At 50.7% G+C, this 14,422-nt stretch overlaps 1 protein-coding gene across 6 annotated transcripts in view; it reads left to right on the plus strand.

The window, feature by feature from the left end:
- Window positions 1-14,422, plus strand: part of Atp9a (ATPase phospholipid transporting 9A (putative)) — a 143,495-nt gene that overhangs the window by 28,624 nt on the left and 100,449 nt on the right. For 4 of the 6 annotated variants that reach the window (XM_033767138.1, XM_010618208.2, XM_010618207.3 and 1 more), the window contains exons 2-3: window positions 9,453-9,597; window positions 12,372-12,485. In XM_033767138.1, coding sequence (XP_033623029.1) covers window positions 9,453-9,597; window positions 12,372-12,485 — 259 coding nt within the window. Of the gene's footprint in view, window positions 1-8,631; window positions 8,657-9,118; window positions 9,179-9,452; window positions 9,598-12,371; window positions 12,486-14,422 lie in introns of those variants that run through there. The other 2 variants (XM_010618209.3, XM_033767139.1) reach the window with 2 other exon arrangements.

The following is a 14,422-nucleotide window of genomic DNA, read 5'->3' on the forward strand; positions in this document are numbered from 1 at the left end:
ACTGGGGATAGAACTCTGGACCTTGCACTTTCAAGGCAGGTAGTGGAACCACTGAGCTAAGTCCCCGGCCCCCTGATGAATAATTTTTTGAAGACTTTTAAGAAATGAATTTTCGGGCAGGAACAAGGCCCTGCCACTCAGCTCCAACCCCAGCTCTTGAGGACTTCTAGGCTGTGTTCCTCAGCCGTTGGGAGAAATGGATGCACGGACTGAAGGCTCTGACTGCACTTCACTGAGGGGCTTTCGGAAGGGTTCTGCCGTTGCTGCCTTCTGATAACCTCGACTCCAGCGTGGAAGGGCAGGTGTTTGGGCTGTGTCCTCATCCCCGCTTTTTGTGCCATAAATGCCTCGGGATGTTCTGTGAGCTGAGCTCCTCCTGGCCGCGTGTCTGGTGGGTACTTGAGATGTGTTTGGGAGCCTGCCAGCTTAGAGTGCGCTTGTTGAATAAAAGGGAATCTTTCTAGCAGTTTCTCATAGCCAGAGGGCCTGATGCAGCGTGTGGCTTCCCTGCAGAGCTGGGGTTGTAGGGCCCTTAGTGGAGCTGAGTGTGCTCCCTTGGGGGTATCCCCCCCACTAGGGGCTTGCACACCTCAGCTGCACTCGCCCTTGACCCCTCAGCAAAGCCCTTTCCAGGAGCAGGTGTGGAAACTCTGGCATTGCACAAGCACCTGGGGGGCTGCCCAGAGATCTTCCCAGCACAGTCTCAGTGCCCAAACCCTGCCCAGGATGGGTCAGTGCTGCAGCTGCGGCTGTTACCTGCTTACCCCCCGGGAGCAGAGGAGGGAAAGAGTTCCCAGTGTAGGCTCCCAAGGCAAGAGTTGGCACCGGAAAATCTTGAGGGGTTAAGAGTGTGGGGTCAAGATGGTCTTGGGTCAAGTTTGCACCCCGTCGCTTCCTGGCTGTGTGACCTCAGGCAAGTGAGTTCCTCTCACCACAAAAGGAGCATGATGGCGCTGCTCAGTGGTTGGCAGGATAAAGTGAGTTCATGTGTGAAGTCAGTTAATATATGTACCACGGAAAGCACACTGATGGCCACCATCAGGAGGTTGGAGGGAAGAGCGGCTGAGCTGGGGCCGTGCTGGGGACCCTGGGGGTGTGCCTGCTGTGTCCTCATCCGTGGTTTCCCTCTCGAGGTTGCTGGCCACAGTTCAGAAGTGGCTCTCACAATCCATAGAAGGTGGCATGGCCAGCCACGGTGGCTCTGGGTCAGTCTGTGCACCCACAGCATGGCTCTGCCTCTGCCGCTGCCGGGACCTGGAGAGTTTGCTCGTTTACCAGAGGGTGGGACGGAAGCTTGCACTGGGGGCTGTGGGCAGGAGCAGGCGGAGTGCAGCGTCTCTCCCACCTGGAGGGCTTCCCCGTGGTGCTTGGCACACAGAAAGCACTGATGCACATTTTTGCTTGTTTCGGTGTCCGCGGATTTCCTCGCGTGGAATTCTGCTGCTCATTCCCTGGCATTTTGTAGGCTCCTTCTGTGTGACTGAGGCTGGCTGGATGTTGTTAAGCCTGTGAACAACCAGGGGCACTGCATGAGCTCTTGTAGGACAGAGCCAGGTGCCAGGGGCAGGGAAAGGGCCCAGGGGAGTTAATCATCAGCCATGGGCTCTGATATCTGCAGGTGGATGGGATCTGCTCTCGGACCGAGAGTCACGGAGAGATCTGCGGCTGCCACGCAGAGCTGTGCACCCTTTGGGCAGCAGGGCGAGGTTGGTCTTTATGTGTCTGTGTGGTGCTGTGCTGAACCCTAGGCCCTGCTTGGGTCTCATTTTTTCCCCACGCCCTTGCGCGCACTTCACGTCCTCCACCCCTCCCTATTTACAAGGACTTTGTTTCCATTTTTCTCTTTTCTCATATTTTTTTCTTTTTCCTTCTTTCTTTGCCCCTACCCTTTCCTCTTCCTCTACTTCTTTACCCCTTCTCTTCCTATTTCACATCATCAATTACAATTTGAACCTTATTTACACTTTTCGTTTTCCCAGGCAGTTACTTTTATCACCTTCTTCTGAGTAGTTCTAGAGAAATTCGAAGTATTTGCCTAAAAACCACAGGTGCTCTATATCTGTACACACACACGCACACACACACACATTTTTAATCAGTTGTTAGTGCACCTTGCATAGTGTAAACTGCTTCCCCCACAGCGCACTCTGAGCTCATTCCACATCAGTGTGTAGAAACTTTCCCTTTTTTTTTGTTTTATGAAAAAAATAAAACAATTTCATAAATAATAGGGCAATACACTATTACTACGCTGTATGTCATTAGCTTCATAGTAGAATATGACACACGCCAAAAAGAGTCTTACAAAAAAGAGTCATTAGCGTGAATCTTTCCTTTCAGTGAAATGTGATAAAGTAGTAGTGTAAGTGTATAAATGGACATATGTTGAAATATTTCTAAGACAGTGGAATTTGTAATTGGGGAAGTATATGAACTTCTCCCTGTTTCCCATTTATGTCTTCTATCCTGCTCTTTACAGTGGACCCTCAAGTTAAGACTGGCCTGACATATGAACAACTCGGGTTAATTAGGTTAGTGGAAGATTCATCTCCCTCTTGTTGTCTATAGTGTGTACCCAGGAAAACATCCAGATCTCAGCTGCATTGACTTACAACCTACCCTCCGTTGGGAGCCGACAGAGTTTGTAAGTCAAGGGTCCACTGTATTTGCATTTCGCACGTAAGAGAAACCATGCAATATTTGAGCTCTTTTTTTTGAGACAGGGTCTGGCTATGTAGTTCAGTCTGGTCTTGAACTCACTATGTAGCCCAGGCTGACCTTGAACTCACAGTGATCCTCCTGCCTCAGTCTTCCGAGTGCTGGTTTGTCTGAATTTTAAGTTGTATATCTAATGGCTTTGTAGTGTGCCAGTGAATAGAGGCACCATAGTTTGTCTAACCAGTCTGACACTGATGGACATTTAGGTGATTTCTAATGGTTTGCTATTATTAGAAACATCACAGTGAATGACCTGTAAGTCTTTGTACCCACATTAGAATGTATGGAGTATCTTGGTGGGGAATTACGGTCAAAGTGAATGTGCCTTTGTGATCTTGACAGCTGGTTGTGGCCCCTCCCAGCAGTGCAGGTGCTTTTGTCCTTCCTGACCATGCCAGGCTTAAGTGAGCTAAGTGGACTGTGTCTCCCTGTGGTTTTAGTTTGTATAATGTTTACACTCAGATCAGTTTGTTCTTGAGAATCTGTTCTGTGCGTGTCTTGAGGGTCAGGTAGTCTGCTGTGCTGCACATGTGTGGGGATGGACCTGGTAGGGGCTGTGACATGTCCTGTCCCATAGCTTTTCTTTAGGTGCTGCTTGCTGGTCCTGGAAGGTCTGAGTTTCCCAGTTCTGGTCTCAAGAGATGCAGACAGGAAAACCTGCAGGCCCTGGGTGGGGGGCAGTGGCCTTGTTTCTTCTCTTTGGGAAGAGCAGAGTTGTTTGGTGTGACTTTTTCCTTCTTTTTTGGGGTGCCAGAGATTGAACTCAGGGCCTGGCACATACTAGGCAACTGCTGTTCGACTGAGCCCCACCCCAGCCCTAGCAGGCATTTTCTCAGTGCAGTATCCTGACTGCGGGAGTAGGAGCAGAAGTCATTTCCGTGTACCAACTCCTTGTTACATAGGTACTGTTTTTAGCAACATTGTTCCCCCGGACTTGCCTTCCCTTTGCAATTCAGACAGATTGAGGCTGGCATGCATTTGGTCTGCAGACTCTGCTGTCACAGCTTCAATTTTTTGGGGGGAAACTGTTAAGAAAATCTGCTTTGGTTTTTCTTACATAAGTACTATAAACAAGAAGCAATATAAGTTATATTATTGCTAGAATATATAATTTTTTGTTGTTGTTGCATTGGGAGTTGAACCCGGAGACCCTCAACCACTGAGTTGCATCCTCTAACCTTTTCGTTTTTTATTTTGAGATGGGGCCTTGCTGAGCTGCTAAGTTGCCCAGGTAAGGCTCAAATTTGTGATCTTCCTGCCTCAGCCTCCCAGAGTGCTGGAATTACAGGTGTGTGCCACTGTGTCTGGCTTAACCTAGTAGAATAATTGTTGCTATTGACAAATGAGAAAATTGCTTTGTTTTATTTTTTATGTGGGAAAATAGTTTGTAAGAAATAATATCCACTAATGACAATTCATTGATTGATTGTAATCTGCAGGATACTTAGTCCCTTTCAATGTAAAAGCTCTAATTCTCAGGCTGGGGATTTAGCTCAGGGATGCTGCTGCCTGCCTTGCAAGCTCAAGATCCTGCATTCGATCCCCAGTACAAGCCCTAATTCATTCAGCAAGGCAGCACTCACTATTGTTATTTCACAGATAGAAAACGGAGGAATTAGAAATGAGTAGCCCAGCCAGGTGTGGTGGCGCACACCTGTAATCCCAGCACTTGGGAGGCTGAGACAAGGAGGATCACTGCAAAGCCAGCATGGACTGCATAGTGAGACCCTGTCTCCAAAAACCAAATCAAGACAAACAACAACATAAAAGAAATGAGCAGCCCAAAGCTGCACAGCCAGTGTGGATCTGGGCTGGGATTTGCGCCTAGGTCTGTTTGATTTAAAACCTTGCCCTACTTGTAATCCTAGCACTCTGGAAAGCTGAGGCAGGGGACTTGTAAGTTTGAGCCCAGCCTGGGCAGTTAGAGACTTAGTGAGACCCTGTCTCACTAATAAATAAATTAATAAAATATAAAAGGTGGTGGTGTCTAGGGGGTGGAATTCAGTGCAGAGGCCCTGGGTTTAATCCCCAGTGTGGCAAAATTAAAAAAACAAGACAACATGGACACACACACACGCACAGTTTAACACACACACGCGCACAGTTTACCCTGGTCTACCTGATCTGTTGTGAAATTTTGTCAGTTTCTTATTCTTAAGGATTCTCTCCTGTTCTGTGTATGTGTATGTGTGTGTGTGTGTGTGTGTGTGTGCGCGCGTGTGTATTTAAGGATTCTGTCTTGTAGCCCATCTGCCCCACCTGTCTGGACTGCGGGACACAGTTTCTTTGTCACAGCAGCTGGCACACAGTTCAGGCTGCTCTTAGGCGACAACAGCAGCGTCCTTGACACACAGGTGGCAGCTACCACGGCACCGCCTTGTGGTGCTTGTGGTGCGGTTGCTCTTCTGGGTCCTCCCTCCTGGGCGTGGACTCCGCCCATCAGGCAGAAGCCGCTGAGGGGAGAACCGAAGGTATAAATCCATTTGCTCCAGTTGCGCGTAGGGAGCCTGGCTGCCACCTCTTCTGTTTGGACAGATGTGGGAAGTTGTGGTCGCTTGCAGTAAGTTTGCCACCACGCTCAAGATTTCTCTGCAGGACAAGAATGCCCCAAAACTCTGGGCAGGCAGTGGCTTTAGGTGGCAGAGTTTCAAGTTTTAGTTCCCGGGCAGGAATTAAATCACACTGAGACATTTAGCAAGACACTTCTTTCCTTTTTCTGTTTCCCTTCAGTAGTTCAGTGCTGTCAGCCCCATTTTTCGCCCTGGGTGCTGGAGGATGGAGTCCGTCCCAGGGGCCATGGCAGCCACAGAACCCAGGACGGTGGTTTGCATCCCACTGTGTCCGTTTCTGCGTTTCCCTTCAGCCTAGGCAAGTGAAGGTGCTTTGCATTTACGGGAGTGGCACGAGAATGTTTTTCCAAATCACTGTATGCAGGTGGAGTGAGTTCGAGTAACCCAGAGAGGTTGTCAATTAAATCTGGAGCAGGGGTTCCCCACCTAGGTGCTGTTGGCACCTTGGCTGGACCCAGAGCTGCTTACAGCAACCTGTCTTTGAGGGTGGTCGGCCATGTGGGGGGCGGGAATCTTAGAAAGGTTTCCCCGTAGTAGTGATCAGACGTCCACCTGAGATTGGCATGAGCAGAGTCAAATCTAACAAAAGCACCGTATTCACCCTCACGGCTGAGGCTTCTAGGGGCCGCAGGTGCTGCTGGGCTGGGGGAGTTCTTCCTGCTGGTCAACTCCGTTTTTAGGCTGCGTCTGTCCTGTGGGAGTGCCGTGGCTGCTAGCCAGCCCAGGTTAAAGAGCACTTATTTCCTGGTGTTTGTAGCAGATTCCTGGCCAGTGATCCCCTTGGCCCTTCTGTCCAGAGGGCTGAGGGCTGTGCTTGGCTGGATCCTGTGTTCTTCAGGCCCAGGGCTGCAGGGTGGGGCTGCTCCCGGCCTAGCCTGGTGGGAAGGAGGTGGGAGGAAGCCGATGGTCAGCTAAGAGAAAGGAGAACAGGACAGAGGAAGGCTGGGGCAGCCCAGGGCTCAGGTGGACCCTGGAGGGATGCGCTCGGAAGGGTCCCTGGGTGACAGGAATGTTTGCGGATTGCAGCCTGGAGCTGGTCCACCCACGGTGCAGGAGGCAGCCGGTGCACAGGCGGTCTGGGGCTCGTAGGACACCGAGTCCCCATTAGGCGCATCTCCAAGACAGGAGGGACACAGATGCCTGCCTGCAGCTGGGGGCCAGGTTCCCTGCAGAGAGGACCCCTGTGAGGTGCCCAGGCTGAAGGCTGGGGCAGCGGTTTCCTGCACTTCCACTGTGCCATGGACAGGAAAGCCCCGAGAGCCTTTCCCTCCCTTGGGTGCCCCCAGAGGGAGAAGGTAAAGGGAGTGAAGGAGTCAGGCTGCCTCCTTCCGGGATGGTGGGTGGGGGGCCGCTCCGCCTGGGCCCTCGGTTTCTCTGGGTGGCACCGAAAGTGTCTGCCAGTTCACAGAAGAGAAGGGACCAGAAGACGGGTAACTGTGCAGCCGAGGCTGTGAATGGCAGCGCAGGGCAGGGAGCTCTGAGGTCCCGTCGGCTCTACACACCAGCATTATGGTGGATCCTGGCAGGTCACTGACTTCTCCAGGGCTCAGTTTATCCACCACGGAAATGGGGATGCGCGGGATTGTCGTGCACTTTGAGTGGGAGAGTGGATTTCTCATTTTCAGTTTTCTAGAGAGTGTGCGTCTCTCCATCTGCAGCGTACTGAGAATCTGTACCCCTCCCCGAGCCGCCACCCCAGTCTGGATTTCCTCTTTACTTGCTTAGAGGCAAGGCAACAGCCTCCTGATGATCTCCCTGTTTCCAGCATTTATTCGTTCATTTGTTGGTTATGTGATAATGGAAATTGAATCCAGGGCCTCTACTAGTGAGCTTCGTCCCCAGCTCTTTTTCTTTTTTGAGACAGAGTCTCACTAAGTTCCCCAGGCTGGCTTCAAACTTGGGATCCTGGGCCGGGCATTTAGCTCAGTGATTCTGCTGCCTGCTTCACAAGTCCAAGGTCCCAAGTTCGATCCCTGGTACCAAAAACAAGCAAATTTTTGATCCTCCTGCCTCAGCTGAGATTGTAGGCATGTGCCGTCACATCTGACCTGTTTCTACTTTTTTGCTAATAATATAGTTGTTTTATTATAATAATTCACCTACTCTACACTCACAGTTCAGCGGTTTTTATATGTTCACAGGGTTGTGCAGCCATGACTGTAATCAGTGTTAAAACATTTTATTACCTGCCACGCGTGGTGGTGCTCACCTACAATCCCAGTACTCTGGGAGGCTGAGGCAGGAGGCTGACAAGCTTCAGCCCAGCCTGGGCAACTTAATAACTTGGTGATACGTATCTCAAAATAAAAAATAAGTAGGGCACAGTGTCTCTCTCGTAGACTCTAGATCCTGGGAGGGCGAGCTTGTCTGTCAACGTCTACTGCCAGAGCCCTACCTAGAGGAGCTGGCACAGAGTGCTCAGGGATGTTTGCTGAATGGGGGAGAAAAGCTGTGGTAACTTGTTTCATTGTGTTTCTTTGGTGGTACTCAGGATTAAACCCAGAATGACATCCCCAGCCTCTTTTAAAACAAGGTCTCGCTGGGTATGGTGGCTCACGCCAATGACCCCACCAGCATTCGGGAGGCTGAGGCAGGAGGATGGCCTCCAGTTTGAGGCCAGCCTGGCTACATAGCCAGACCCTGTTTCACGACTCCACCCCAGTCTCCAAAGCCTGGCAGGGATTTCGTTTTGTGGGCGACCCCTGTTTGTTTCACCAGTGTCCCTCCGAAGCACAGGGCACAGAAGCTCATGTCCAGTCCTTTGCAAACCCAGTGCTGGCTGCGGCGGGTACCCTGGTCCCTCGGCACGGGAGGGCACCGAGGGGTAATAATGAGCAGTGTAACCCGAAACAGAATCGTGTACGAGCAGGGCCCATGCTCTGTGGATGCCTTTAGAGGCGCACAACCGATGGAGCGATCAGATCATTGAGGGTCAGGTCGTTACAGGAGGAGCTGGAGGGTCAGGCGTAGTCATCACCCCCCTCCCCTGACCTCTCTCTTCTGGTAACGTGGCTTCAGCAGTGCCCCGGAAGCCCCGCGTGGGAGGCTGGCACCCAGGAACACGAGCGGGACAGGGGGGACTCCTGAGTCGCCTGTGTGTTTCTTCTGCCTCTGCACAACTTAGCAAAGGAGGGCGTGAGGAGGAGCAGAGCGCTCCTGTCTTCATCCGGGCGCACTCCCCGGGGCCGTTTACTGGAACGGGGATGCTATTTTTAAGGAAGAGCATCATGTTTCATCATGGAAATTTTGAGCGTAAGAGCAGGCAGCTTGCTGACTGGCTCGGCTCTGTGCCTCTGAGGGCCCCGGGGCTCCGCTCCACTGGCCGCAGGGGAGAGGGAGAGGAGGTGCACAGCAGTGGATGCGATTATGTGAGTTGTGCTTGTGTCTGGTGGCTTTCGCCTCAGTTTGTGGCATCTGGGGCCTGGCAGGCTGGAGGTTCTCCCTCCCACTGGGGAGCAGGTGGGGCATTGCCATTACCCCCCCCCCAAGCTCGTGGTTCCCCAGGCACCTGGCGCAGGTGAGGCTGCCCCCAAGGTCCCTCTGCATCTCCAGGGCTCCCTTGCCTTGGGTGAGGGTGACCTGGAGGAGCGGGTGCCGTGGGTCGGTGCTGCTGCCCCGGTGGGGCCTGGCTCAGGGTCCCTGCAGCCCATGCTGGCCCGGCTGCAGGTCTGACTGGCTCTGAGACGCCGTGTCGCTGCCTGTGCGCTGTGAGAAAGGAGAGCCGGGGGAGAGGAGCCCTCTTGCTCCCGCCTGGGTGGCAGTGGTCTCGCAGCGTGGACTTGCCGTCTTCAGAGGCTGCTCCTCAAGCCTTAGCTAACTCCCGTGCTTGATTCTACACTTCCCTGTCTCCTTTGCAAAACTTAGTAATTGATAATGGTGCTTATTGAGGTGTATCTACTTATTTTAAAGGAATTCTGCTTTGGAGTAATAGTTTGGGTTTGGGAACAAAGCATCTTTTATTTGCACCACTGCTTCTTAGCTTCTGCTGTTTTTTCACCTTACTGAAGGACAGCAGTTGGCCTGACACAGGCGGCTCTAGAAAAAGCGTTGTGCGGAGACTGGGTGAGGCAGGCAGGGCCTGCAGGGAGGGTGGGCGTGGCCCGTAGGGTGGGCGTGGCCGGGTGGTGGGCGTGGCCTCGACGGTGTGGCCTGTCTTTCCCGCAGGTGCTGTGAGTGGCTTCGATGCTGTGGTGGAGGGGAGCCCAGACCTCGCACGGTGTGGTTGGGACACCCGGAGAAGAGGGACCAGAGGTACCCTCGAAATGTCATCAACAACCAGAAGTACAATTTCTTCACCTTTCTTCCCGGGGTAAGTGCAGTGCCCACAGTCTTTTCCCATAATCTCCCCCCCACCCCCCACCCCTACGCCTTTTTCTTCGGTACTGGAGATGGAACCCAGGTCCTCACATATTAGGCAAGTGCTTTCCCATCGAGCTACATCCCCAGCCCGTTTTATTTTATGTTGAGACACAGCCTCACTGAATTGGCCAGGCTGGCCTCAAACTTGCCATCCTCCTGCCTCAGCCTTCTGAGTTTTTGGAATTACAGCACCCAGCTCCCCACCACAGATTTCTGGGCCAGGGCCAATCTTATGAGACTGAGTCCCTATAGCAAAGACTGAACACTCCTGTGTCTTCTCCGGGCCACCTTAGCCCCAGAGCATTTGTCTCCCTGGCCTGAGAGTCTGGGAAAGGCTGGCGGCTGTCTGTGAGGCTGGGATACCCAACTGCCTGCTGAGAATAACCTCACGTTTATTCGGTGTACTGAGCCTAAGTTTGAGAAAGGTATTTTTGGGATCAAGCATTTTCTCCGAAGCTTTAAAGTACAGCACAGTGCTTACGTCTTCTCCCCTCGTCATCAGTAACCTGTGCCCAATACAGGAGAATTGGGAAATAAAAGTCCAATGGGGGAAAAAGATAAAACTTAATCCTCCCACTGCAGAGGAAATTTTTGTTGTTGTTGTTGTTTGTTTGTTTTTTTTTGAGACACAGTCTCACTGTGTAGGTCAGGCTGGCCTTGAACTCACTGTGTAGCCCAGGCTGACCTCCAACTCCAAGCAATTCTCCTGCCTCCACCTCCTGAGTGCTGGGATTGTAGGCGTGTCCCACCACAGCCAGCCCAAAAAAGAGAATTTCTACTTACAGTTTAGTAAATGTTTCTGGAGTCATAACACGCCTACAGTAGCTTGTGTAAGACCTAGATGTGTACTTGGCAGGCCTTTCCTTGGAGAGACCACACACACACACACACACACACACACACACACACACTGTCTCTTTTTGTACAGCATGGCCTCCCAGCAAGCACCAGTTTAACTGCAGAAGAGCAGCCGTAGTTGGCTGTAGTATAAGAAGAACATGGCAGTGTTGTCCCCGAGGCACAGATTTTTAGTGTACTTTAGTGTAGTGCAAAGTTGATGTGAATGTTTTTGGAGGAAAATTTTGACGTTATTCATGGTTAGTTACCACAAACCACAGCTGGCCTAAATCCCTGTCTCTGAAGTGAAGAAAAGTTTTCTCTCTCTCGCAGATGTCTGGTATACACCGGGCCCCTCCTCTGTCTCCTGGCCTTGCCGTAGTTACTGAGTAGGGGCGGGAGTAGCATCCGGCCGGCGGGGGCACCCAGGCAGCGTGTGGCCACTTAGTCCGCACAGAGGGGCTGGAGGCAGAAGGGCTTGGAATCCTCCTGGTCTCCAACAACCAAGATCCTTCCTCTCGCCAGTCATTGGCCAGGGCTGGTTCTGTGCCATCCGCCTGGGTTCCTGTGCAGTCTGCCAGGACCCAGTGCCTCCTCGGCAGGGTCTAGGGTGTTGGTGGCGGACCTGTGGCCTGCGCGCCTCAGTGCGCTGTGTCATAGGAAGCTCTCAGTATGGTTCCCATCTCTGCTCCAGGGTGTGCTTTGTGATGGCAAGATCATGCTGTGCAGATGAATGTTCGTTTTGCTTTTTTTGACTCAACACGACATTGCTTCCCACTAAAACTGCTTCCTAAACAAGCTTTCACATTGCCTCCCTGGACTTAAAAAATGTATTGCTTTAGAAATAACTGAGCTGGGCACGTAGCTCAGCAGTGCCGTGCCTGCCTGGCAAGTGTAAGGTCCTGAGTTCAATTCCCTGGTATCAAAGAAAAAAAGAAGAGAGAAAAACTGAATACAATTGACATTCCCTGCCTGCCCCTTTTCACTTGGTTACTCACCTTCCCCCACCCGGTAACAATTATTCTCAATTTGGTGTTTATAGTTTCCATGTATATATCACTCAGTTTTGTTAATGATAGGTTTACTGCACATGTGTTTTCCTAAATAACACATGGAATGAGCCGGGTATGGTGGTGCACACCTGTAATCCTGACACTCTGAGAAGGCTGAGGCAGGAGGATCCTTGAGCACAGCCTGGATAATTTAACAACCTAGTAAGACCCTGTCTTAAAATATAAAATTTAGAAAGGGCTGCAGATGTAGCTCAGTGTAAAGGTCCTGGGTTCAACCTCTAGTACGGGGGATGGTGGAGGGAGGGAAGGAAGGAACTATTTAAGCTTTGTGTGAAAAATAGTGTACAAATTGCTATCTCTCTCTCCTTGTCTCTCTTTCATTTTGGTTTTTTGAGATAGGCCTTGAACTCACCAGGTGGCCCAGACTGGCCTTGAACTTGCAGCGAACCTCCTGTCTCAGCCTCCTGAGTGGTGGGATTATAGGTGTGCACCACCACATCCAGTGTATAAATTATATTATATAGAAGTGATTTTGAAATCTTTGTTTTTATTGTTATTTATTTGTGAGACAGGGTTTTGCTGTGTAGTTCTGGTTGGCCTTGCACTCACTGTGTAGCCCAGGCTGACCTCAAGCTCACAGTGATCCTCCTGCCTCTTGGATTACAGGCATGGCCACCACATCTTTCTCTAAAAGTGTTTTTTTTTTGGCACCATGTATCAGACTCGGGACCTTGAGCTTGCGAGGCAGGCGGCGGAACCACTGAGCTAAATCCCCGGCCCCTCTAGAAGTGTTTTTAATGTCACTTCCACTGATCCTTCTAAGCCTTGGGGTCAGTCGAGCCCTGACATCTCCTCTCTGCTGTCTTCGTTGCAGGTGCTGTTCAACCAGTTCAAGTACTTCTTCAACCTCTATTTCTTAGTTCTCGCCTGCTCCCAGTTTGTCCCCGAGATGCGGCTTGGCGCCCTCTACACCTACTGGGTCCCTCTGGTGAGTAGGCGGTGTTATGTATTCAGAGCCTCAGAGGCTAAAGACAGGAAGTCTTCCCTGTGACCGACCTCCTAAGGAAGACAGCGCCCTTTAGCCAACAGACTGAGAATCCGCTGGATTGTGTTTGTGTAGTTATTTATTTTTGAGACAGCATCTCACTGTGTAGTTCAGGCTGGACTAAAAATCACGGCAGTCCTCCTGCCTCAGCCTCTGAGTGCTGGGATTACAGATCTCCGCCACCACGCCAGGCTAAGCCCTCCCAGAAGAAACAGAAACAAGCTTTTTCTTGGTAGCAGTGAGAAATGAAATCCTTATGGTGTGGCCTGGGTGCAGAAGTCCTTAGGAAGGCGAGCGAGCCGGGTGCTGAGGGCCGGTGGGCGGGTGACTGTGTGCTCTGCCTGCTGTGTGGTCAGATGCTGCCGAGAAGGGAGTGGGGATCCTTCTGCATAGGCAGCAGAGGTCCCTTGGAATGCGGTGGTTTTCTTCCCGTAAGTGCGGCTGGAGTCTGGGCACTAGAGAGAACTTGGTCCAAGCTTCCTTCCTCGGGTAGGAGACTGCTCTACACAGGGAACTCAACACCTGCACCCCTAGGCACAGACGGGCTGCCAGGAAGGGGCAGCTCACACAGCCCATTGCTGATGGGGCCCACGGGGAAAGAAGCCCGGTGTGGGCTTGTGTCCTGCCCAGATGCGGGCAGGTGCTGCTCCCTTCTGACCAGGGTGAACTGACTGGGCGTTGACAGACACTCGTGTTAGAAACTTTTGCATGAGACACTCTTGATTTGAGGTTTTTAGTTCCACAACTGTTCACTATATTCTGATATAAAACAAAATCACAAATTACTTACTTTTAGAAAGTTAATCTGTAGTGTATATAAAATGTCATTCATCATATTGCCTTTAATTGGTTGGCTTTTAAAAGTGCAGTTGCAAGCACACACCTGTAATCCCAGCACTTGGGAGGCTGAGGCAGGAGGATTGCTGCAAGTTCCACGCCAGCCAGGGCTACATAGAGAGTTCAGGGCCAGCTTGAATGACAAAGTAAGACTCTGTCTTGGGAAAACAAAACAAAACAAAACACAACCCAGAACCAAAACCAAAACAAAAAAGTGTAGTTGTTTGAAAGGTACCTTGCTGGGAATGTAGCTCAGTGCAGAGCACAAGTCCTCTTCCTAAGTGCAAAAGTTCTATTTTCTATTATCTCTTTTATTTTGATCTTTAAATTACTTTGGGTTTCTCGTAAGAGAAACCATTGAATATTTAAACTTGTGTGTCTGATTTATCTCATTCAACCTTATGTCACAAGGTGTGTGCATTCCCTGCAGGTGACTCAGGGTTACCCTTACGGCAGAGCAGGACTCCTCTGTGTAATACCACACTTTTTATGCAGTCCGTTTGCCACCACCGAGATGGAGCTATCAGGAGCTGTGCTGCTTTGAACACAGCGTGCAGGGATCCCTATAATACGGTGCCTCTGCATCTTTGGGGAAGATGCCTACATGGAGAGTAGATCGCTTGAATGAAATTTCTATTTTTAGAGGAGTTACCATGTTGATTCCCACTGTGGTTGCCCTGGTTTCCATCTCCACCAGCATTTCTTACTGCTTGATTGCTTGTTGACGGCTGTTCTTTCTGGAGGAGGAAATGCAGTGTTGTCTTCATCTGCGTTTATACCATGGCCAGAGATGTTGAATTTTTTTTCCTGAATTTGTCGGTCATTTGTACTTCTTCTGAGAAGTTTCTGTTCGATTCAGTTGCCCATGTTTTGATTGGATCTTTTGTGTTGGGGGGGCAGCTAATTTTTTGAGTTTTTTACATATTCTGGATATTAGTCCCATGTCCAAAGAGTAGCTGGAAAAATTTTTTCCCACTCTGTAGTTTGTTTCTTTACTCTGTTGCTTATTCCCTTTGCTGTGCAGACATTTCTTTTTTTTTTTT

The sequence above is a fragment of the Fukomys damarensis genome, unplaced genomic scaffold, assembly GCF_012274545.1.
Source record: "Fukomys damarensis isolate Sample0158 unplaced genomic scaffold, DMR_v1.0_HiC HiC_scaffold_22, whole genome shotgun sequence".
NCBI lineage: Eukaryota > Metazoa > Chordata > Mammalia > Rodentia > Bathyergidae > Fukomys > Fukomys damarensis.